Below are 26,460 nucleotides of genomic sequence, written 5' to 3' on the forward strand. Positions count from 1 at the left end.
CATCAGTAACAGTCATTTTTCCTACAAATTTAGGTTGTTATAAGAAAAGTGAAGGAAAGTTGTTTAGTATATCATATGCTTATTGGCTCTGTCAATCTATAATGTGATAGTTATTGCTAGGAGGCAACTTGGGTAACATGGAATGTGCAAGTGTGACAAGAGAGCACATCACAAAGGTGCACAGATAGGTCATAGAGACATAGAGCCAAATTCTTATTGGCTGTGCCAGTAATTGTGTAACAGAACCACTGCTGCAAAGCATGCTGGGTTACCATAGCAGAGTGCAAGATTGGCAGCAGAGCGAGGCAGAAAGGAATAAAAGTAGGACAGGCAAGTTCAAGCGAAAGGCAAAAGGTAAGTACATAATATAATACAAATAAATTGGCCTGAAATCAGGTCAATATGGAAGGGGGTGGGAGAACACCATTGATGTTGTGCAAAACGGGGAGAAAATAGAAACAAATGTAAACAAGTAGGTGAAAAAGAGGAAAGCTGAGAGGTAATATAGATCAGAAAACCCCACACACCAAACTTGAAAGAGAAAGAAAAATACAAAATACAAAAAGGGTATTTATTTACTATACCCAGCATTCACATGCATGTCAGAATGTACAAAGCTCTCTACAAAGATATTGGTCTTTGTTTCATAAAAAGGGCTGTAATGTGCAAAATATTATAACATGTGGAGTAACTGCAAAATCATCACTTAGACTGCACTAAATAAGCAAATATTTACTAAGAGAGAATTTTTTTTTAAAAACAGGAGAAAATTCTCCAAAGTGAAAAGAAATTTAACTGAAAAAAATAGAGCTCAGAATAGCTAATATTCAAAGCGATGCTTAGGAGTCATGTGATCTCTTACCATAAGCAGCAATAAGGGCTGAGGTTGTGCGTTAGGGCTGCCTCTTAAAGCCAGAAAGTGACATGCTTACTTTTCATGTGTCAGACAGATTGCTCTTTGATCGCGGTAGGCTAGCACTAATACTTCTGGCAATGGTAATTTAGTTACTTATGATTTATTTTTGCAATTTTATATAGTACGGACATGACCTGAAGGCATCAGAGCGCTTTACAACACACAGGATACAGGTTTACAATGGGTTACATTAATAGTTGTTAAATTTGGACGTTTACATCAGTGTATGTATACAGGAGTTACCACAAGAGACAGGTACAACAATAAGGCAGAGGGCATGAACAGTTAAATGGAGGCAGATTAGGGTGCAGTGGAGAAAGTAAATAGGTCTGGTTGAGGATCAGTTAACCAAGATGTCTATCAAATAGGAGGAGCTTGAGGTCATTTTTGAAAGTTTCAAAACTGGCGGTTAGACGCAGTGGGGGAGTCAGAGAGTTCCAGATTCTAGTGGTGCTACCAGAGAAACTGGTTCATGTATAGTTCCCTCCTGAAGGTGGGGGGTTCCACCTATATGCTCCAGAGATCCCCATTTGCTCCAGAGAGTTTCAGTTTTTCGTTTAGATAGGAGGATGAGGAGGAGTGTAGCATTTTGTGTGTAAAGCAGGTGATTTTGAATTGGGCTTGTGCTTCAATGGGGAGCCATTGGTGGGTTAGCAGGGCAAGGCAAATGTGTTCAAATTCACTCGCGGCTCGCAGTGGGGGGGGTGGAGCTAGGCTGCTAGCAACATGGCCAGCACCTCGTGAGGCTCTGCTGGGCGTAGGGCCGTATCCTAACATTTATCCTGTCAGGGCGGGATTTTTTTTAGCTTCCCTGGCTGGGCGGCCCTGTGGGACGCTGGTGCCCCGGCCGTTGCAGTGGAGATTCGGCCGGGGCTTCGAACTTGTGGATACCCGCGGCGGAGGTGGAGGGCCTGGTCCGCGCTGGACCGGGGGGGCTGAGGACGTGCCGCAGCAGCCTTTCCCGACGGGGCTAAATTTCCTGGTGAGGCGTGCGGCGTCGCTGTTGTGGCTGAGAGCGGGGAGTTTCTCGCGGAGGATCGGATCGGCGGTCAGGTCAGACCGCGGCCCCCGCGACTCCCGTCGGCCGCTGCCTCTGAGGCTCCCGGGATTGGTGCTGGTTGCCCCGCAGCTTCTGTGGACTGGGCGGCCCCGCGGGGCTTTGAGGCCTATTGCGGCCTGCTGGGCCTGCCGGCCCTGCGGTGGTGCTGACTGGCTGGACCCTGCGTGGGGTGCTGACGTGGACGTGTTGCAGGGAGCGGCCGCGGATATTGCTCCCCTGTGCCCTGCGGAGCTGGGGGGCTCCAGCCGAGGGGCTGCTGGCTGGATTTGCGTCCCGCTTCTGAAATTGCTGGCGAGAGGGTCCGTATGACGGACCTGTTGAGTGGGGCCGTGCCGGCTGGATCGGGCCGGGGCTGACTGGGGGAGCCATTCTAGGAGCCAGTTGAGGTGCTCTGCTGGCACTGCGGTGCAATTCTGCGGGCGGCGTGCAACATTGCAGGGCCCGGCTGTCTTACCTTTGGAGACGGGCAGTTTGGACTGGAGCCGTGCTGGGCCCGGTAGCTGGTGCGGGGAAGAGCTGGTGCTGAGGGGGCCTGGCCGGACGGGCGAGGCCTATGGTGTAAGGAGGCCAGTGCTGCGAGGCCACTATACGTGTGCTATGAACTTTGTTGAACAGGTGGAGCGCCCTTGTTGAAGAGTCTTGACAGTTGCACAATGGGGAAAGTGGATCAACGACAGGTGAAGATCTCCTTTGATGGAAGCCGGAAGAAAGGGGGGGGTCCCTACCTCTCAGTCCAAAGAAAAGGTGGTGGAGGAGGGGTCATCAGACATGTCGGTCAAAGCTATGTTTCTGGATCTGAAGAACAGCTTGGCAGGCATTGATGCCAAGCTTGACCACTGGACGGAGCAGCTGGACCACATCAAAGCCAGGGTGGATGAGCATGACTCCTGTTTGGATCAACTAGAGGCGCGCACTCCGGACTGGAGGATCAACGGCATGGTGAGCGAGAACAAATGCTGCGCATGGAGAGGGTGCTGGAAGTAATACGCAATAAAACGAAGACTTGGAGGCACGCTCACGCCACAATAATATTAGACTGATTGGCCTCCCGGAGTCCACTGATATGGGTAGGATGGAGGATTTTGTAGAAGGTATGCTTTCAGAACTTTTTCCTCATCAGCTGTCTCGATTGCTTGTAGTGGAGAGAGCGCACAGGTCGCTGGGACCCCGGCCTACTCCTGGGACCCCTCCTCGCCCCATCATTATCCGGGTATTGAATTATCGCGACAGAGATGTGGTTCTCGGACTGGCTAGGGAGCGCCGCCCAGTGTTATATAAGAATACTGAACTAAACTTTTTCCCGGACTACACCCCTGGTGTGTAGGTGGCGCGCAGGGCCTTCTTGCCGATCAAACGCTCCCTTAGCCAGACAGATGCCAGGTTCTCCCTGGGAAACTGAAAGTGCAGTATGGGGGTAAACTCCACTTCTTCACAGACCCGAAGCTGGCGGCTAAATTTGTTAAGGCTCTTCCCCGAAGATCTGCGGTGGTGGCCTCGAGCGAACATGGTGCGGAGCGCGAGACCCTCAGCGATAATGACTGAATGGCCCTGGCTGCTGGTGGATTAACTGGCCGTATAGATATAGTGCTTGCTGCACTGTTTGCCGTCCTGACGTTGTATCCCTCTTTGGGCCCTGTGCCCGCCCTTCACAGTCCTGGTCGGGATGTTGGGTTGGGTGGCTAGCTGTACGCCCTTTGGATGAGTCTTGTTACAATGACTGGTTGTGGTCATGTGGTTAAAGGGGGGTGGGTTCTTGCTTTGACCCGGTTGGGGGGTCTGCGTGGGTGGAGGGCGGGCTTTTGTATATGTTTGTTGTTTCTTGCTCTTCTGATTCTTCCTTACTGTTTTCTTTGTCTGAGTGTGGCTGGCTGGCTGGGGGCGGAGGGGTGGCAGTGCGGAACTATGTTTTGGTAGGAGAGTTACGATGACGCAGGAGAGGGTGACATTAATCCGTTGTCTTACCTGGAATGTGCGGGGCTTGATTGATGGACGCAAGGTACGACTCATGTCTGCGTATGTTAAATGCCAGAATATAGATATATGCATGCTGCAGGAGACTCACCTGGTGGCGACTACGATCCATCGGTTGAAGGCTGCGTGGATTGGTGAATGCCATGGTGCTGTGTATTCGCGCTATGCCAGAGGGGTGGCGATTCTGCTTCACAAGGGACTGCAATGGCGTACTCAGAGGTCAATAGTTGATCCTAATGGACGATTTGTGCTGCTGAGCGGATTGCTGCTGGACAGGCCTTGCAGACTTGTGTCAGTATACGGTCCTAACACGGACGACCCGGAGTTTTTCAGCGAGGTCTGGCGGCTGGTTGAGTCGATGGGGGGAGGTGCTGTGATCTGGGGGGGGACTTTAATGTGATCTTAGATCCAGAGCGGGACCAGGAGAGCCTGGCAAGGGTGCAACATGTGGCTGCAGCTAGGGCTCTGTCTACGGTTATTGCTGATGCGGCTTTGGTGTACATATGGCGGGTGAAGCATGGTGATGTGAGAGAAGTTCCGTGTGTTAATTATGTACAGAATAGCTGGTCGCGCATTGACCGTTGGCTGGGCTTGTGCGATGTGGCGCTATGGACGCGGTCGGTGGATCACTTGGCACGTACGTTGTCGGACCACTCCCTGGTTAGGTTGGAGTTCGCGGTGCCTGGTGAACCCGAGCGTGCTTTTGCATGGCGTCTGCCTCAGGGTGTGCTTCGGGATGAGGCGTTTCACGAGGAGATTCGTCTGGATATTGTCCTCTACTTTGAGGAGAATGGCGGTTCTGTGAGTTCGGCTGGAACGTTATGGGAGGCCTTTAAAGTGGTTATCCGTGGGATCTGTATTTCGAAACAGCATGGAGTGCTGCAGGCGCTGCGACGGGAGTTGGCTGATCTGGAGGCGCAGATAGCGGACTTGGAGTCTCGACTAGTGGTGGATTGGTCTGGAAACACGCTGGTGGCTCTTCGAGGCGTAGTCTCTTTGTATGAGGAAGCATCTATGAGGGAAATATGCTTTTTGGGGAGGTTTGCCAGAGCGAGGTGCTATGGTGAGGGAGAGAGAGACGGACGGACGCTAGCGAATATGCTGCGTAAGCCCTGGGCCAGTAGCTGTGTTACTGAGGTGGATGAATTGGAGGGTGAGCACGTGGCGGGCACGGATGGCGTCATGAAGGTATTCACTAAGTTTTTTATGGAACTGTACTCTGAACCTGCTGAATTGCCTGCTGAGGTGGTGCAGGACTATTTCTCTGTGATCAGCTTGCTCTGGTTTGAGGATGCACATAGGGCGTATTTTGACGCTCCTTTCTCGGAGGAGGAGGTAAAGGCTGCGATGCATGGCCTGCCTGGAGACAAGTCCCCTGGCCTGGACAGCCTGACTCCTGCGTTTTATAAGGAATTTTCTGATATCCTTACGCCCCACTTGCTGGAGGTGTATGCCGAGGCAATGAGTATTGGGATCCTCCCTGCTTCCCTCCGGGAGGCACTGATTGTCACAATTCTTAAGCCTGGTAAGGATCCGCATAGCTGCGATTCGTACCGCCCACTCTCTGTGATTGACATAGATAATAAGATCTTGGCCAAGATGATAGCAGCACGGCTGCAGCCATTGATGACGAGGCTGGTGTTGCTGGATCAGTCAGGGTTTGTCCCGGGGCGGTCTACGGTGCACAATTTGTGAATGTTCTTTGCGGCCGCCGGCTCGGTTGCTGCTGAAGACGATGGTGCAGCGGTGTTTTTGGACACCACAAAGGCTTTTGATTAGTTGGTGTGGAAATATCTATTTGCGCTTCTTGGCAGGGTGGGTTTGAGTGTGCGCTTTGTGAATTTGATTCGCCTGCTGTACACAGAGCCTGTCGCTCAACTACGGTTGAAAGGAAGCATGTCGGCCCCTTCCCGGTGGCTCGGGGGTCCAGAGAGGGGTGCCCTTTGTCCCCGTTGCTTTTTGCGATAGCGATGGAACCGCTTGCGGCCTTCCTGCGTCAGCACCATGGTGATAGAGGGCTGCCATTCCGACTGCGGTCTATCCTGATCTCTATGTATGCTGATGACATTGCGCTGTATGTGCGTGAGCCTGGTAAAAATTTAGATGCTTTGCTGGATGAGATCGTTAGGTTTGGCGAATTTTCGGGAATAGCGATCAACTGGTCTAAGGCCGTTGTGCTGCCTCTTTCATCGGGGACGGTGGATTTTGCGTCCCGATACCCAATTGAGTGGGCAAGCAGCCCGGTTCGGTATTTGGGAGTCTGGCTGAGCTGTGATGTTGAAACGCTTTGGATGGCTAATTACGGTAAAGTTATGTCTTGGCTGGAAGACAGGATTGAGATGTGGCGCTCCCTGCCATTGTCATTAATAGGGCGGATTGCTATCGCCAAAATGGTAGTATTACCTAAATTCCTGTACCTGTTTGTGAATCTTCCTCTTGTTCTCACAGCATGCTTTTTGCGCCGCCTTCGCTCCGTAATGATTCGATTGGTCTGGGTCAACCTAGAATTGCATGGGAGATATTGATGTTACTGTTTGAATTGGGCGGCCTTCTGCTCCCGATCTGGAGCTTTATTAATACTGTGCGCAGGCCCACTTCCCATACTACTGGATCCGCCCTGTTCGTTACATGCCGCATCTCGCCCCTGAGAGTGAGGCGGCATGGCCGGATGGATTGGTGCGCGTATTCGGGTGCTTGTCTCGGCCCCGTCCCCGGGAGTGGACACAGTGGCGTGCACCATCAGGGCCTGGACGGCTTTATTGAAGCGATCTGGGGTGTGCAAGCCCTTTGCACCATCGATGTCGGTGGCGGCTGTGGCTGATGAGGTGATATTCCAAGACTCGCAGTTGCGGAACTATCTTCGTGACTCGGACCTGTCTCTATTGGGGGCTGGTTTGTGGATGGGAGACTGATCTCTCCTGAGGTGGCGCTTGGAGATGGAGCTGATAATGCGCTGCATCGGCTGTATGTATTGCATGTGTGTGCAATGCTCCGTGCGTGCTACTCTAGTCTTCCTGAGAGTGTGCAATGCTCCGTTCGCGCTACTCTAGTCTTCCTGAGACTCCGCTGATATGTTGCGTGCTGGGAGTGCTATGTGGCGCACAGTAGCCGAGGAAGCTCATCACCAAATTGTATGGCTGCCTGCAGGAACAACGGGGTGGGCTTCGGATGTCTGCTAAAGTAAAGTGGGCGGAGGCTGTAGGTGAGGACATCTCGGATGTGGCATGGAGGAAGTGCTGTGCGCATATGAGGAAGCTATCACCGAACTACAGAATGCACCTCAGTCATTTTAAATTCTTACATCGTCTATATTATACTCCTCGAGGCTTGCATACTATGGGGCTGCGCGCGGATGCTAACTGTGAAACATGTCATGCTCCGGATGCCGAATTTCTTCATTTGGCGTGGCACTGTGGGGAAGTATGCAATTTCTGGCAGGAAGTTCTGCATGCGATTGAGGAGATGACTGGCTCAGAACTGACCCCCTCTCCTGTGCTGGCGCTACTGGGCAGGGTGGATGAAGTGCCAATAGCTTTGTGGAGATTGGTGGGCATGTTGCTGCTGTTGGCTAAGTGCAGGGTTGTGATCTGCTGGGGACGTGGCCGGCCTCCTCGGGTTTCTGATTGGCTGCGTGACGGCCACGTTCTGTCAGGAACAATTGACGATTTATTGGCTGGCTCCTGAAGGCTCTAAGACGCGGACATTTGGGTGCCTTTGCGTTCCTATTTGGAGTCTGCTTTCTAAATAAGGGGCACTCATTCCGATTGGTTATACATCTGGAATTGTTTTGTGTTGCCGTTCCTCTGTGCTGCTGCTGGCTGTGATACTTGATGGCGCTGGCCGCTTCCTCTACCGGCTGCCTTTCTATATCTTTGTTGGTTGCAGATCTGTTTTCTGCCCTTCGAGCGAGAGCACTTATTGTGACTGGCCCGGATCTATGCTCTCCGAGGACTGACATTTTAGTACTACTGCTGGATTCTGCTACACTTGAACTGAGCGGGGACACTTCCTCCCGGTATCCTTCCTCTTGTGAGCGGTCGGAGACGCCTTCGTAGATGTACTCTGATGGGGCTATGTCTGTGTTAATGTTGTTTGGGCTGAAGGGTATCTTTGTTGTATGTTCATTTAAAATGGATAAATAAATAAAACAAAAAAATCTGTTGCGGTTCGCGGGTGTTATGGGGCGGGGAAGCCCTTAGGCGGTAGGAGGAGCATGAGGGTGGTGGGGGTAAATATTAATAAAATTGAAAAAATAATAATAATAAACTTACCTGCACGCCGTGCTCCGCTGCCGCTCCTCCATCTCCTCAGCAGGCTGCAGCCACAGGCTCCCAGCCTGCCATGCAGTCAATCCTGATGCTGCCAGGCAGACTGGGAGCCTGTGCCAGCTCTCTCCAGCCCGGCAGCACAGTAGCAGGCTGGAGAGAGCCTACTGCGCATGAGTGTTTGGCTGGCTGAGACGGCTGGCCAAACATACATGCGCACTGAGGGGAGTGCACAGTGCACTCCCCTCGTCCCTGTCATCCCCAATGCCCCACCCCTTTAACAATAACATAGTTTATTATCCTTTCATTGTTAAAGGATTTGTAGTGGTTGCCGCTGGCGGGGGGGCAACACTCCTCCCCCATAGCGGAGGAGCAGCCACTGGTCAAATTTCTTTAGACCTAAGACAAAGCGTGCTGCAGCATGTAGTGTTGCTCTAAGTGGGCTTAGGTGTACTTTGGGAATGCCTGAGAGAAGGGCAATTCCATAGTCTAGTCTGGAGAGGACGAGAGTCTGCACTACTGTTTTGAGGGCTTATTCGGGAATCAATTTTCTAATACTCCCAAAGCTGCCTAAGTTGGTGTTGTGCACTGTTGGCCATGGCTGCTACGTGTCTGTGAAGATTGAGCGATTATCGAGGGTGATGCCGAGTGATCTGGCACTCCTGACAATAGTGGGGCAGCCTTCAAAGGCAGGAAAGTTGGCCATCCACTCTTGTACTGGCGTTTTTGCTTGTTAGATCAAGAGAAATTCTGTTTTAGTTGGGTTGAGTTTTAAAAGGTGTTTGGACATCCAGTTTTGAATCTTTAAGAGTGTATTAGAAAGCAGAGCAACATTCTCCAAGATTTACATTTTCAAGTATATTTGGGTATCGTCGGCATAGAATTGGAATAGAATCCTAAAGTTTCTGAGAATCACACATAGTGGTTCCAGGTATAGGTTGGGGAGAGGGTTGAACATTGAGGGACACCTTGGTGAACGCTGACTGGTCTTGAGAACAAATTTTCCATTTTCACTATATGGGGACTGGTTGAGTAGGTAAGAGGAGAACTAGTTGAGGACAGGGCCTCCACTTCCCATGCAAAGTTCAAGAATATGAAGGAGGCTATGATGGTTGACAGTGTCGAATGTGGCAGATAAATCCAGGAGGACTAGGAGGTCGGAGTTGCCTGACTCGAGCATTCTAAGGGAGTTATCAACTATCTTGAGGATCGCAGTTTCTGTACTGTGATCCTGGCAGAAACCTAATTGGAGAGTGTCTAGGAGGTTGTTTGTTTTAATTTGTGAGGCTAGTTGAGATGTTATGCAACTTTCAATGACTTTACCTGAAAATGGGAGTGTGGAGACTGGGCAGTAGTTGTTCAGGCTCTCTGGATTGAGAATTTGTTTTTTTAAGAGCGGAGTGATTTGACCCATTTTTAGTCATTCAGGGAAGAGGCCCTGTTTAAGAGAGGAATGGACCATGGTGGTCCATATGGGGAGTAGGTGTGTGGAAGAGATTTGCTGATAGAGCCTGAAATAACGTTCTGATGATGATTTGAGGGTGTTACTTTGGAGATAGTTTGTTGTGCTCCCTGCTCTGAGATTAGAGAGAAAGATGACAATGATTGCAGTGCTTTGCATGGTTGAGACTCAACCGCTTCAAGGGAGTCATTGATGGGAAGCAAAATATGGATGTCTCTAACTTTTTTGTCAAAGGAATCCACAAAGTCGTTGCAAGAGGCCAAGGATGGCTTAAGTGACAGAAGGGTTAGTAGACAATGCAATAATCTTGAACAGATGCTTTGGTCTATTCTTTGCAGAATTCACAAGGGCTTTGATATGGCAGAATTTGGTTCTGAGGATTTGGTTTTTGTATTGTTTTCTAGCTTTGCAAAAGTTGGTCATACTCAGCTTGTCTCCATTCTTTCTCCTTTTCTCTGGTAAGTTTTTGTTCTTCATAAAGCTTTTTAAAGAACCAGGGCCTAGAGGATTTAGGTCTGGATAATTTCCACTTCAGGGGTGCACTTTTGTCAATAAGGGATGTCATGCAGGAGTTGAACTTGTCGGTGGCTTCATTGATGTCAAGATAAGGTATGATCGCAATTAGGGTGGGAAAGACCATGATGGCCATGGCTTATGTGTCAAGGTTGGCTGTGTCTCTAAACCAAATTTTCTCTTTCCTGGGTTGCCCATATGTTTTGGTGTAAGAGCCTGTTGGAGAGAATGGTATCTGCATGTGATCAGCCAAGTCGACTGGTATGGGGTCATATGTCTTTAGGTAGGGGGAATTTGAGATTATTAGATCCAGAATGGTGCCTTTGTGGTATGTAGGTTTATGGCAGTGTTGTTGAAGATCATTGATGTTGAAAAAGGAGATAAAAGTGTCCACATAACTGTTGCCCACATATCCTCAGTGGGTGTTGAAGTCACCAAGGAGGATATTGTTGTCAGAGCTGATAAGTTGAGAAGTGAAGAAATCCATGTGTTCCTCGATGAATGTCTTGGTTTGACCCAGTGGGTGGTAAATCACATTCAGTAGTGGATGTAGACAGTTCCACCAGCAAGCTTTCGAAAGACTGATAGTGGGTCGGTGGGAAGGTTCGGCATTTCGGATAGTTTTGGTGAATAAATGCGAGACCTGCACTGTGTCTGTCTTCCCAGTTGCGGTGTAAAATGGAGTAGTTGGGAGGAAGAAGAAGGTCTAGAGCTGTCGTAGTTTGGACTCTTGCTCTGGGTAAGACTGCTGGTTAAAGGATGACAGTACTTTTGTTTGTAGGCGACTATGCCTATCCTACAACAAGTTGCAACTGTTGTCCCAACCTTACCGGCTCACTAGCAGCACCTCACCAGAAACACAATAGTAAAAGGTGATTTGTGGCAGCCTTTACGCTTGGACTCGAGAATAAGACATCTCAGAGAGTGTCGTGGTTAAACGGAGATTACCCCTTTCTGACAGATATATCATGTCTCATACAAACATAGGCAATGACAAAGATGCAGTAAAGTTTCAATAGTTTTTATTTAACACAACTGCAATTTGCGATATGTTGCATGGGCTACAATGATTAGGATAATGAATAATGCAAGAAACAGAATTGTGAAGACGAGAGTCATTATTACAAAGACCCCCACCATCTTGCAATGCATGAAAAAGTCATACAAGATGTAATATGCCCTAACACCCTAATGTGATAGGCCTAACCTCCTTCCTAAAGGAGAGCTGGGTGTGCTAAACCTAATTTGCCAATGCCATGTCCATGATAGGAGCCCCCAACCCTAGTTACCTTGGAATAAGGTCTCTATCTCAGACTCCGTAGGGACACGAAGACTGGGTCAGCGTCAAGACGATGTGCAGCATCGATATCAGCGATGGTGGCGATGCCCTCTGGTCAGAATCCCTCTGATTATCTCTCTAAAGTGCAATGTATTTATACAGATCTACCAGGACCCCTGAGGTAGGTGTGTTTCCAAACAATAGATAACAGACATGCTTGGGACAGCAATTATTATAAACAATCCCTTGAAAGTATAGAAAGGGAAAATCCGTAAGTGTGAAAACCTACTGTTTGTTTGTCTTTGTTGCCTGATCTTGATGCCTTAGCGCGGTGGCACTGATAATGCAAAGCATAACAAGCGGCCTAACTATCAACAAGGCAGCCATCTTAGATGAATTAAATAATTAAAAGAGCTAAGACAGAGCAAGCAAGCTAAGTAGGTTAAAAGTCACTAGGTGACGGGGCCACGAGTCTGCAAGGCAAAGGCGAAACTAACTCCTGTAATCCCTTTAAAACAAACTAGGATTCACTACACCCTCCCCATTGCCGTAACAGGTATGATGAAGGTACAGGAACCCAAACGTTAACATTGCTCTGAACTAAAAGCTAAAAGCATAAAATCTAGCTAAAAACTCTTTAAAATGTGTAAAAAAGCAATAAAAAACTGTTCATCTAAAATACATACAGAGATATTAATGTCAACCATGACAAGCACAGCGAGCCACTGCAAGTTAATTTGGATATATGATTGAAAACGGGAATGGCAAGCCAATTCATCAAATTAAGGGCCAGATGTAGGAAGAAACCAAATTGCGACTTGCAATTTGCGAGTCCGTGCGACTCGCAAATTGCAACTCGCAATTTGGCATGCAGAAAGGTGTCTCAGACACCTTCTGCAACTCGCAATGGGGTCGCAAAGACCCACCTCATTAATATTAATGAGGTGGGTCGCAGTTTGCGACCCCATTGCGAGTATGGGCACTCACGGGGATGGTGGCCTGCTGGAGTCAGCAGACCACCATGTCCGTGACTGCTTTTTAATAAAGCTGTTTTTTTTTTCCATCTGCAGAAAACGAGCTGCACTTGGAAAAAAAAACGAAACCTTTAGTTTCGGTTTTTTTCAGGGCAGGCAGTGGTCCATTGGACCACTGCCTGCCCTGAAAAAATATATATTTTTCCATTCACAAAGGGGAAGGGGTCCCATGGGGACCCCTTCCCGTTTGCGACTGGGTTACCATCCACTTGAAGTGGATGGTAACTTCGATTTCATTTGCGACCACTTTCGCGGTCGCAAATGAAATTGCATTGCATTGCGAGTCGCAAATAGGAAGGGAACACCCCTTCCTATTTGCGAGTCGGAAATGCATTTTGCGAGTCGGATCCAACATTTCTGCATACCGGTGAGGCTTTTGCGCATCACAAACTGTGTTTTTCGCTGTTTGCGACTCGCAAACGCCTTATTACATCTGGCCCTAAGTGCTGTACGCGTTATCTTGAAGAGTGTCATCAAAGTCACCAACCAAGGACCTAAAAAATGAGTCCAAATCATCGGATGTTAAGTCGAGTGCTGGGCGGGCAAACGGATCCACAGAGCAGTAGTGAACAGTACTTTCTGGTGTAAAGCCATTCATTGCAGTGCCATCGTCCATGGTAGATCTCAAAACGGAAGGCTCATAGGTGGCCTCTCGGAGCAACCTCAGTCTCAAGGGGCATGACCGTGTATGAACCCTCTTCGGGGACATCAGCAGTGCGTGGTCCACAGGAGATGTCGGTGCAACAGCAAGACAGACTATAGGCAAATGTTCAATGAGGCACCAGATGCAGCGGAAAACTGGTTGTACGCACCAGAGAAGGGTCCGAAATGACAATGACCAATCATGCTCCAGTTCCACCAGCAAAGGTGCACCAAAGATCCGAACCATGCGTTCCTGGCACAGCGGAGTTGGTGGGAGCAGCTCCATTGCTCCGTGTAGCTGGAAAGAAACAACCACTGCGAATCAGAAGAAATAGCAGTAGTAGTCCGCCAATCAATGCCAAAATAATTGGAAAGCCACCAAACACACTTGAAAAGAGCGAATGGATGGCCGATGGGATGACTCCGAAGACAGTCTGGAAGATAGACACAAAACCAGGCCCGACAGCCTTAAAGAGACGGACAATCCCAGTAGTGCTCGAAGCATTGAATATTCTGGATACCAGTTCTCCAAAGTGCTTGGGGAAGTTGGTATTTAATAGGGATTGTATCTCGGCTGATGATCTCGCAATCTGGAAAGCATACGTCTCTTTTGCCGATGTCAAGGCGATCTGTTTTTGAAACAATAGCGCCTTTAGCCTGCTCAGCTTGTCATAGTTCACATTAATAGTATCTATGTGAGGCCACATGTCAGTTAATTTTATCTCTCGTGTGGGGGGGAATAAAACATGTCCACAACACGTAACAACCTTCGAGACCCAGATTGCGTAGGCAATTCCTGGTCTCATGCTGCAACAACTTTGATCGTTTAGTACCACATAACTTCCATTGGAAAGTACATGAAATACCGGACGAACCAAAGCAACGGGAGTACCCTTCAGAAAACAGGCCATGTTGGCGACCCCGCATTGCAAAGACTGTGAAGGGACACCTGCTTACATATCATTGAGTGACGAACAGCAGTCTCACATTTGCTTCAGCTAAGAAAGACCTCTGTTTCGCCATTCATACATTTATAATCAAAGGGCAATTCCCACTCTTCCTTAATATAGCGATCTCCTAGTCGCTCATACGGTCCCACTGCAAGATGTTTCAGGCAGTCTGAAAAACGAAAGGTCGAAATGGGTAAATTAATTATGCCATGTAAGAGCCAAATAGTTAAAGGACTCTCTGCTACCGTGAAAGGCAACTTATCTATTTTTTCTACATGAAGCCTGGTGAAACTAGCCTCTCTTTTAGCCATTGTCTGTTGTTCCCTGGAAAGATTAAAGGCAGTGAACAATTCACTACCGTTAATATACTTCCATGGAATGCGGCCATTTTTCAATGTCTGCAATGTCCAACCCAGCTGCATGATGGAACGTAGCTGTGTCTGTCCACGATATAACCGGGACAAGTCTGTCTGAGTGATATCGATAACAGACAACACTATATTTGAAAGTGAATAAATCTTGTTGGACAGAGTGTTCATGCCGTTGTCGACAACTGCTAAGGCCTTTTCCAAATTTTCCTTATCTAATTGCCTTAAACGCGCAGCAGCCTCAATCTGCGAAAGTTTCAGATCTCATTATACATAGCATACAGGAAACTTTTAGAGCGCTGCTTCCTAGGACACAGCAGAAAATCCTGCAAGTCTATATCTTCAGAAAGAGTGTTCAGATGTTTCTTAACTGCGGCTAACGTGTTAGTCTATACTCATTGCTGGCACAGTTTACCCACCCTGCATGTTATAAGTAAACCTGTGTGTTGACCCGATACGAAGCGAGGGTCTGGCCTGTTAATTGAAAAAACCCCTGAAGAGTTCAAGAAACGTAATTGACACTCATTAGTGTCAGTGGGCCATATTAACTACCCGCCGGGATTGGAAAGTGAAAAATTATAGGTACCAGCCTTAACCACTGCATCTAGCTTTTCCCCAATGATATTAAGGAAAAGTTGCCAATCTTGAAACCTCGCCGGTGTGGGGATACTGGTCATGTTTGAGTCTTTAATTTTTGCTAACCCCAGACCTGACGTCTGCTGAATAGTGTCATTTAAGAAAATCATTTGCACAGGAATCAGGCATGCTCGAAATAAAGCTTCCCTACCTTGTATCTGCCAATCTTGTGTCCCCATACACTTTTTAAGTCAACAGTGCTCTTCTAGTTTTCGTAACCTTCAACAGCAAGCCGGGAAACAAAGGAATCTGAATAAATCAGTTTTGTGTCAGTTAGCAACATTTTTCTAATTTTTGCTGCAGGTATTTTAAAATAATACTACTCTGCTTTTTTTTTGGCATTATGCCCAGAGAAAAATGTAAATTTATCACTATAGTATTTTGGGCTCCCCACTGGTGGTGTAGAACAGTGTTCCCACTGTGTGTAGTTTAATACTGGTCTATATCTAGTGGCACGGTGTAGGTAGTAATGTCCCCAGTTGTTATGGCAGAACATTTCCCCATAATTAATTGTATGTTCATATACATCATCACTTTCAAAAGAGGAATAGTCCTTCATTTCAGTTAGCATGGAATCAACTGTGTGGACATCCTAATCATCAGAGACAACATCAGGTGTAATTACATCTGTCATAGAAATTTTTAACACGTGTGGTATTTGAATAATCTCTGTAGGCCCGTATATATGAAAGGAAACTTTGTCCCATACAATCCCATCAGAAATCGGTATTGCTGTAACATTTACAGGGGACAAATCTCTTCGGACCGTATGTGAAGAATGATATGGAGTTAAAACTTCATGTACAGGCTCAACAGAGGAGTGATCAGGAATATAGTGACCATTTATGAGCAAGAAGAAAACAGTCACAAAACCAATCCATAAAAACAATGCTGAAAATGTCAAAGAGAACCATAAATAGTTCCATGGGTATTTCAAATAGTTCCTTTTAAGCCATTGATACAGCTTACTTCTTGTGGAAACATTGTCAATCACAGCAGTGGATGCATCTGAAGAAAAGTCATCAATGTAAATGAAATAGCCAGAGGCAGTCTCTGCAAATACGGGAGCCGGTGCATTATCTGTACTTTGGTCCACTTCACGTGGAGGCTCTTGGTAGACGGTGTCAACAGTCTGTGAGGTGTTTGTGTAAAAAACAGCCAAATCTTGTACAGGAGTGATCACTGGAGTGGCGACTGGAACTAGCAAAAGTTCATTTTCCGCCCTCCCCATGGTCAAGGAGGTATCTGGAACAACATTGGACATTGTTGCATAGTCCGTAGTGGTGTTGTTCATTCTACTATGTAGATGTATGTCCTGTTGGGTAGTGAGAGGGGGTCGGGAACCACCCAAGGGACCTCTTGGTCTACTGTGAAGGATCGGCCACATGGTGTAGCTTGATGTCATCAATGGAAATGAATCTGTTCGTTCGAGAGCCAGACAGCGGTGGTAAGATGACAGTCCTGGTACCTTGAATTGCCAAGACCGGTACAGGTACTCTGTATGATGGACCGAATTCCTTCTTCACAGAGATCTTCTCATGAACCAGATCCCCAATTTTAGGAATCCAGCCAGTCGAAGTTCTCGCTTAATCCCTTATTCCTAAGGTGGCAGCACTGGTGGATGATTTATCATCACAAAATCGTTGAAGCTCCTGTAAGACAGTGAGACGTTCATTTATGTCAAATGGTGTTTCTGCTGCCACCAAACCAGAGGCATCAAGATCTGGGACATACATAGGTATCCCAAAGAGAACCTCATATGGAGTGCGTCCCCCCAAGGAAAATCTTGGCAGATTATTCAGTGCTCTCTGGACCCCATATAGGTGATGTAACCAACTGCGGCCTGAACCTAGTACTCGAGCTGTTAAGGACTGCTTTAGATCACGATTACGCCTCTCCACGACCGAATTTCCCTTGGGATGGTATGGTGAGGAGTAATGGAGTTCAACACCCATCGTCCCCATGGTGTCCCTGAATGCCTTAGAGGCAAATGCATGGCCCTGGTCCGAATGGAATGCTGCAACCGCATATTTACCGACAAAGATCAGCAAGTCTTTTATAATAGTTTGAGCGTCAGCCGACCGCTGCGGCCATACCCACAGGAATCTAGAACAAGAATCTACAGCGACTAAGATGTATTTGTATGCACCATCAGGTTGGAGTGGACTGCAGTGGTCCAGGTACACACATTGTAGTGGCCTACAGGACACTAAGAGGGATGTCTGTGGTGGGCGTTTGATATTGGAGCCCTTTATTTGCTGGCAAATGTCACAACAAAGGACGTACTTCTTTTTCTGTCTGCATAGACCAGGCCACCAGAAGCGTTTCTGTAAGAGTGTTATTGTGGCCGATATTCCAGCATGTGCAGAAGCGACACCCTCATGCGCTGCTTTTACTAGATCTCATCTCTGGTCTTCGTTGGGGATCACTCGATCTCCAACCCCAGGAATTGTTGCATAGGCAACATTCTGTGCACTGATATGGTAAGTATAGTTTGTAGGGTATCCCTTTGGAAGGGGCTTGCCTGCAGCCAAAGCTTTCACGGCAGTCAATATTTCATTATCCAATCTCGTTTGTGAACGAGTCACTGCAGCCACAGAAGCCGTAGCTACTGCTGCTTTGGCTGCCTCATCAGCCAATGTGTTGCTGGCAACGTGTACTCCTACACGTTGGTGGCCCAATGTATGTACTACATGGACACACAGTAGCTTATCCTTAAGATCAGCCACCCTCCTCCACAATGTCTTGTGTTTAATGGTGTTCCGTTTCGTATCTCTAAACCCGTTCAACTTCCAATGATTAAGATAATCATTGTATGACTTAACGCAGTAGTAGAGTCGCAGACTATTAAAGCCAGGCTTCCTGGCTCAGTATGTTCGAGTGCTAGTATAAGAGCTTTAAGTTCAGCCAACTGGGCTGTGCAGTCCCCTAAGGTCTGCGTGTAGGTATTGTGAGGGTGGAAGGCTCCATCTTCCATCACTCTGCTCACTGCTGCGCAAGCTGCTGAGTATTGATGTTTAGTACCTACAGCCGGTTGTGCTGAACCATCAGTATATATTACAGTATTGTATCTGTCTAATGGCAAGATATTTAGAGGAGTGGGGTACTCTTGTTCGTACTGGAGAAACTTTTGTGTCTGAAGTTTTGGATAAAAAAAGTAATCGACATCAGTGGTGGTCAGAGAAGTTGCCCATTGTATCCAAAGTGGATGTAATGCTTTTGCGTTGGGAACGCTTGCTTTGGTGACAGCCTCTAAGGCCGGCACCAGGGAGACAACAATAATACGTTTCCCCTGGGCAAGTGGCCTCTCTTTCATGACGGCCATCTGACCTGCCGTCAGAATCTTTTCTGTAGGTGCAAAAAGCTGTTCTGCATTAGAGTATAAATGTGATTTATAAGCGATGGGTACTGTGTCAACTTCGTTGAAGGTGACATAAGTAAATCCAATGGCCCCAGCAATTATTCTGATGACCAAATTTGTTTTATTGTCACGTGTGTGCAAGTGTTTGGCTTCTAGCATGTCCTGTTGCAGTTCCCTAAGGATATGTGTATGTTCAATTGTCCAGTGTCTGCTAGAAAATTTAGGCTGAACCAAGTCATGAAGTGGCTTGATACGTTGTGCATAATCTGGAACGTATGTTCTTCCAAAGTTAAAGAAACCTAGTAGTGGCTGTAGTTTCTTGAGTGTGTTAGGAGGGTGCAGCTGTGCACATTTCTCCAGAAAGTGCGGGGCCAGGGTCTTGCCCTCATTCGATAGCTCGTATCCCAGGAACAATACACTGAGAAAGGCAATCTTACTTTTCTTAAAGTTAAATTTGTAACCGAGGTCTGCAGATCCCAAAATGATCCGATCAACCCTTGCAAGATGAATGCCGAGGTAGTCGTCCGTGAGATATATGTCATCCACGTAGGATAATGCCTCTGGATAAATGTCATGTAATATTGATGTTACACGGGCTGAGAACAGCCCTGGGCTTTTCTTATAGCCTTGGGGCAAACAACAAAAGCGTTTCTGTGAGCCAAATGAGAATGCACTCAGGTCCCGACTTTCATGTGCTAATTTCTGTCAGAAAAAGCCATTAGATATGTCTAATGTTGTTTTATATTTTTCACGCACTATATTATTTATTAGTGCTGTGCTATGTGAGTTTTGGATAGCATATGTGCGTGCATGACCATTTAAATGTCTATAATCAATGACTATTCTGTATGAATGGTCTGGCTTTGCAACGGGGAATAATGGGTTATTCATTGCAGATGTACAGGGCTCTAATACTCCCTGGTACTCAAGCTGGGTGAGGATCTCCCTCACCAGTGCTTTTGCTTCATGTTTAACAGGATATTGTGGCTGCGGTTGGGGTGTAGACCTAATAGGAATTACATGACAAGGAGACTCCTTGTCCCAACCTACATGATTGCAGTATAACGCAGGTGCCTGTGCTAAAGCCCATTCAGTAACATAGGCTTCTTTTCCTGTCTCTGGAACAAGATCGGAGAAAGAATGCAAAATGATATCTCCACCCATGCGGGAGCTTACGGACGTGTTCAGGTGGCCAGTCTCTTTCGGCCAATAGGATATCACTTGTAAGTTCATCCCAAAATATCACACTAATAGTGTGCTCCACATATCCCTCTATCTGAATCTTTAAATCATAAACCCTATTGGGTGGGAGAACGCGGCCGTCCGAAGTTTTAACTGCGATAAAATCGCTAGTTGCTGTCGCATCCAGATGATCTTTCAGACTCTGGCGACATATTGTGACCTCTGCTGCGCTGTCTAACAGAGTCACCGCCCACGTCTTGTTCCTCAACAGTGTTCTCACGTGTACTGGCATTCTTAGCTGTCAGTGCTGCCACCTTTTTCTTTTTAAACTGTGGCTTTTGCTTAGGAGTTTTGTCTTCTTTTTTAATGGTAGACTGCGGAAAGTCTTTCTTTTGTTTCACGTATTCAGGACGTCAATCAGGATGGCCCCCTCTCTCGCTACGTCTATCCAGTGCGTCCTGAAAGGAACGAGAGGGATGTGAATCAGTATATCTGTCAGGAGTTTTTATACTCTCCCTATTTCTGAGATTGTATCTCTTTTCGGAGTTCTCCGGGTGTGGAGAATCAGCTCTCTTATTTCCTCTATCTTTTAAATCTTTTTGTTTGTCCCAGCGCTTCTTAGGGCCCTCTGGTGCCCTCTGGTGCCTGCTTTGTACCCTTCTTATGGGCGGTACTTTTTAACTCCAATTTCTTTGGCTTGGTTCCCAAACTATCCCGCCCTATACTAGTATAGGTATCGGAAATAATTTTTGGTAGCTGTCTCTCCTGTTCCAAGTGTGGAGTTCCTCGGAGACGCTGGTGTATTGCCAGTGCTACCGCTTCCCCTTTAATATTACTGAGTATTATTTGTGGAAACCGCGTCAAAATTATGCATTAATTTCATCCCCAAATCCAAGGCTGGAGAACCCCTTGCTCATTTTGTATTTGCTTTAACACCTCCGGTAAATTGGCAAGTGTCGGGGTACCATGTGTGGTAGTATATATGGCAGCGAAGACTGTACCCCATGTGGCGCAGTCATCTACTGAGGGAACCATCCCAAAGCGCAAGCACATAGCGAGCAGTCTATGATTTTCCTGTGGTTCCGTATGGGGAAACACAGCTTCCATCTGATTAGTTTTCTGGGAAATCCAGAACGGTATTTTTTCCCATTCTGTGGGTACCTTGCCCATGATAGTATGCACTGTTTGTGGATTAATCCCAGTAGCCAATTGGTAACCACCAGGTGCTGGCGGTGCTGGACGCGCTGGTGTGGTGTTCAAAGTTCGCATTACGAACTGAACAAATCGTCAATATAATGCCACTAATTCATTATATAAATCTCGCAGATCTGCTATTGTCATATTTGGTATGTCTGGGTGAGGTGTGTATGTGGCAAACATAGGCCACGTTGGTCCATCATTACTTAAGGGACCTAGTCTAACTCTTTGTAGTACATGTGGTAGGGCGCCTTCAAACCAGTTCTGATGCTCCTGGTATGTGAGCCATATTTCATGATACTGGTATGCTCGGTACCATTGAGGTACGTTCGCAATTTCATATGTGTGAAATGTATGTGATCTTTGGTCCACCTCAGGAAAGGTGACCCAACAGTAAAATGTTTCTGTTTGGTATGCTTCATTTGCCTCTATTATAAGAGTAACATCCCGCCCTCTTCTGTAAGGCCATGCATTAGTGAGTGTTGTGTTAGTGCTTGTCTAGCATTTTCAGGAATGACAATGGCATTAGCCATATTTTGTTTAGAAAAACGGAACACCAAAAGTTCGAGCTCAAACAACCTACAGCCTAATTAGGTGTTACCTTTTCAGCTGAGGAGGATTTTCCCAAAGACCACGGACGTCTCCATAAAATGGTACTTAGGGTACCTGTTGTCTGTGAGACAGTGATAGTCAGGGTATCCATAAATTAGTGCCTAAACACCATTGTTGGTGGCGCCATGTCATAGTTTGGACTCTTGCTCTGGGCAAGACTGCTGGTTAAAGGATGACAGTACTTTTGTTTGTAGGTGACTATGCCTATCTTACAACAAGTCGCAACTGTTGTCCCAACCTTACCGGCTCACTAGCAGCACCTTACCAGTAACACAATAGTAAAAGGTGATTTGTGGCAGCTTTTACGCATGGGCTCGAGAATAAGACATCTCAGGGAGTGTCGTGGTTAAACGGAGATTACCCCTTTCTCACAGATATATCATGTCTCATACAAACACAGGCAATGACAAAGATGCAGTAAAGTTTCAATAGTTTTTATTTAATACAACCGCAATTTGCGATATGTTGCATGGGCTGCAATGATTAGGGTAATGAATAATGCAAGAAACAGAATTGTGAAGATGAGAGTCATTATTACAAAGACCCCCACCATCTTGCAATGCATGAAAAAGACATACGAGATGTAATATGCCCTAACACCCTAATGTGATAGGCCTAACCTCCTACCTAAAGGAGAGCTGGGTTTGCTAAACCTAATCTGCCAATGCCATGTCCATGAGAGGAGCCCCGAACCCTCATTACCTTGGAATGAGGTCTCTATCTCAGACTCCGCAGGGACACGAAGACTGTGTCAGCGTCAAGACGACTGCAGCATCGGTATCAGCGATGGTGGCGATGCCCTCTGGTCAGAATCCTCTGATTATCTGTCTAAAGTGCGATGTATTTATACAGATCTACCAGGAAGGACCCCTGACGTAGGTGTGTTCCCAAACAATAGATAACAGACATGCTTGGGATGGCAATTATTATAAACAATCCCTCGAAAGTATAGAGAGGGAAAATCCCTAAGTGTGAACACCTACTGTTTGTTTGTCTTTGTTGCCTGATCTTGACGCCTTAGCGCGGTGGCACTGATAATGCAAAGCACAACAAGCGGCCTAACTATCAACAAGACAGCCATCTTAGATGAATTCAATCATTAAAAGAGCTAATACAGAGCAAGCTAAGTAGGTTAAAAGTCACTAGGTGACGGGGGCACGATTCTGCAAGCCAAAGGCTAAGCTAACTCCTGTAATCCCATTAAAACAAACTAGGATTCACTACAGAGAGTGATTAGATGGGAGATTGAACCACGCTTCAGCAAGGATCAAGATGAAAAGATTATGGGTCAAGATTGAGTCTGATAACTCTAGACAGTGTTTGACTGCAGATCTGCAATTGTGAAGCAAGCAGTTCAGGGAGAAGCCGTTGTCTTTCTGACTTGGTTGATCAGGGTGGGTGCTTGGGATTTGCATCAAGTTAGGAGGGGATCAGTATGCACTAGAGTGTATGGGTTTTAATGTGGTCAGAGATGATGGTGGAAATCTGGTAGCCCCCTACGGAAAGATTGGAGGAGGGGATGGCAGCAAGATACAAGGAAGGGGTAGCGGAATTTGAAGCTGTGTAACTCTTTAGGAGATGGAGTTTTCAAGGGGAGGTTTTGTCCATTTGGATCTGGGTAGGCGGCTGGTCTCAGTATGCTGGAAACGTGTGGAGGGAGGGTCCGCAGGAGGTGATGGGAATAGAAGTGATGGGAAGAAAGAGTCACTAATCTGGAATAGAGCCGAAGTGAGGATGTCTGTTCCTCAAGAGAGGTGTGAGAACAAGAAAGGGGCTTGTTGAAAAGAGGCCAATTATGTTCAGTGATTGTGGGAGGATTAGGGTGAACTGTCAGGAATGGACTCCGAGGGGTTGAGGTTCAAGGGGGGGAGGTGCAAGTTGTTGGTGTATGGTGTTTGGATATGTTAGGGCAGATGGCGAAAAAGGAAGAGAGGCATATGGACCGTTACCATATTAGTTTTTGCTTTCCCTGCAGTCTTAAGTTGCCACTTTAAATTCTGAATAGATGAGGAAAGTACTAGAAGAGGTGGCTTGGAGGGAGATTTCTTAATGCACATTTTTCCATGTAGGATCCAAAGGTGGTGTAGGAAGAGGCATTGCCTTTCCAGAATTAGGAGACACTTTGTGGATAAAGACTATTTTTTTTGTCACTCTGGGAGTTTGAAGTATCATGAGGGTCTTACCTTCATTCCAGGTGTGTAGAGCTATTGTCGTGCCCAAGCAAGATTCTGGATCATTCACAGAACCTACAACAAATCACTTTGTTCCTTTGCTTCCAAATGATCAGACTCCTGAGGTAAGGCAGTCTGCATCAGAACGCTTAAACCAGCCATAGCTTCCTTGGCAGGTGGAGCACTTTGAAGGTGAGGGTCAGTAGTATCTAAATATCTCATCAGATCCAGCCCAGGTTTTGCAGAGAATGGATGCTCTTTATCCCACTTAGCTGATACTTCGAGTCCAGCACCATAGGTACCTTTCCAACATGCACTGCTAAGAGGCCCACCGCAAGCTGGCTCAATATGTAAAAAGAATATAGGATTTTGGCTTCCTCACATGACACAGTCAAATAGTAATAATGGTGGCTTGAACCGTGGACAAAATGTCTCATCAATTTAGTAATACTACAAAATGGTGAAAGCTTTTAATATGTGAGGGAATATGCCAAGGAGAGAATAGTAGCACATGGCTATAATAACAGTGTCTGTTGACCACTATCTTTTTGCCTATAAATTCTTTTTATATTACAAAGCAGTTCATCTGCGATTGTCATTCCAACATTTTTTTGTCCTCCTCACGGCTGTTTTTTAGAGACTGATGACATGCACATGTTTATGCTCTGCCCCACTTTAGTTCTCAGTATTGGGCCGCTATATCAGATAGATTATCATTAATCATACAATAATGCTTTGTGCTTCTCTTAGGGTAATGAGTCTCATGAACAAAATATTTCATATAAAATTAAAATTGCATATAACTTTCATATAACCGGAAGCTTTAAATTCGTAAGTTCTCTTCTCAGCTACGATTCTGGGTTGTTCCTTACGATAAAAGGTCAGGGAAATACAGGCTGTCATCGTGTGATCAAACCTGTATTTCAATAAGCATGTCTTGTTTGTAAGGGAACTGGTTTGACAACTTTACATAGAATTGCACTAGCAGGGTAATCCTCATTATTTAGTGCTTCATCCGACATTGGAGTTAAACCTAAAAAAAGTAATTTACAGACACAGGGGGTCATTCTGACCCTGGCGGCCGGTGGCCGCCAGGGCCACCGACCACGGGAGCACCGCCAACAGGCTGGCGGTGCTCCAACGAGCATTCTGACCGCGGCGGTTCAGCCGCGGTCAGAAGCGGAAAGTCAGCGGTCTCCCGCTGACTTTCCGCTGCTCGTTTGAATCCTCCATGGCTGCGGAGCGCGCTCCGCAGCCATGAGGATTCTGACCCCCCCTACCGCCATCCTGTTCATGGCGGGAAAGCCGCCATGAACAGGATGGCGTTAGGGGGGGTCGCGGGGCCCCTGCCGTGCCCATGCCAATGGCATGGGCACGGCAGGGGCCCCCGTAAGAGGGCCCCGCAAAGTATTTCAGTGTCTGCATTGCAGACACTGAAATACGCGACGGGTGCCACTGCACCCGTCGAACCTTCCCACTCCGCCGGCTCGATTACGAGCCGGCATCCTCGTGGGAAGGGAGTTTTTCCCTGGGCTGGCGGGCGGTCTTTTGGAGACCGCCCGCCAGCCCAGGGAAAAACTCATAATACCCTCTGCGGTCTTCTGACCGCGGAGCGGTATAATGGGGGCGGAATTCTGGCGGGCGGCCTCCGCCGCCCGCCAGAATCAGAATCACCCCCACAGTTTGCTTGCATTCTAATGAATGTGCAGTGCATCTGTCCTTTTTCAATTATTTTAAATCTTTGATCATCTCTCTTGACAGCAGTTACCTGTGGCTGTCCTCTTCAAAGCCTCACTAATGCACATGATGACCATAGCCTGAAGGTTATCAAAATATATGATTTACCTATGATTACATATCTGTGTTTCCATATGTTATCTTCCTAGATAATCTGATAAAGTTATTTATTTCATTATCACACAGGGGATAGTGCAGCACTCTAATGTGCCCTGAAAGGACTGAGTGCTTGTATATTGACTATTGTGCTTTGTTTTAAATCTACAGGAGTGGTAATGGCAAGATATGGTCAGTCATGGAAGGATGTTAGGAGGTTCTCGCTCTCTACTCTGAGAGATTTGGGTCTAGGAAAGAAGTCCCTGGCAGAGAGAGTGACAGAAGAGGCTGGATTTCTCTGCTCTGCCTTCAAGTCCAAAGGTGGTAAGTTTCTATTTTTTAAGAATAACACTTCGCCCAGCAAATCAGTAGGTTGTATGGCTCCCACTGGTAGAAGACTGTTGCAGGAATACCATTTGGGTCAAAAGAAAATGGAACTAGTAACTATGATTCAACTGATGGTAAACCTTTTATTACAGCTGCGACTTCAGGTTCACGACGACAAATGCAAGGACAGAAATCAAACTGGCTTTTCCTAGAGCAGAGTTTACTTTCTGAATTTTTGTTCTCTTGTTCCCCAGCTATTCATCCTCAAATAGGAGGGTGTTTTGGGACAGGCCCCAAGAGCTCAGGCCTCTTCTTTTGTACCTGTGCTGCAGTTGCATCAAAATGAAAACTGAACTTTTGAGAGTTCCTCTTCGCCTGATGCTCGTCCTGCTTGTCCTACTGCCATTCAACATTGGAATGCACTGGAGAAGCTCTCAACCTCAGCAGTGCCACCAATACTGAAGTTTGTGGGGGGAAAGATAGTAATGCTGGTTGAAGAGCTACACTAATTTCTACTCTGCCTGTCCCTATCGCAGGCTTCCGAAGGCCTTTCTGCTCAGGATCCATAGGATCTGCTGGGGAGTGGAAGGTAAAACATGGATGAATTAAGCTCCTGTGATTTTAAGGTTGTGCTTGGGCATTTGATGAGGTGCTGTACAAGTGGCTATACCTGTGTACAGG

General features: G+C 46.9%; 1 protein-coding gene across 2 annotated transcripts in view; it reads left to right on the top strand.

Moving 5' to 3' along the window:
- LOC138292690 (cytochrome P450 2D15-like) overlaps positions 1 to 26,460 on the top strand; it is a 389,602-nt gene that overhangs the window by 113,392 nt on the left and 249,750 nt on the right. The window contains exon 3 of one of the 2 annotated variants that reach the window (XM_069231411.1): positions 25,624 to 25,776. In XM_069231411.1, the coding sequence (XP_069087512.1) occupies positions 25,624 to 25,776 (153 nt within the window). The remainder of the gene's footprint in view (positions 1 to 25,623; positions 25,777 to 26,460) is intronic. The other variant, XM_069231412.1, reaches the window with a different exon arrangement.

This window comes from Pleurodeles waltl, chromosome 4_2, assembly GCF_031143425.1.
Source record: "Pleurodeles waltl isolate 20211129_DDA chromosome 4_2, aPleWal1.hap1.20221129, whole genome shotgun sequence".
In the NCBI taxonomy this organism is placed as follows: domain Eukaryota; kingdom Metazoa; phylum Chordata; class Amphibia; order Caudata; family Salamandridae; genus Pleurodeles; species Pleurodeles waltl.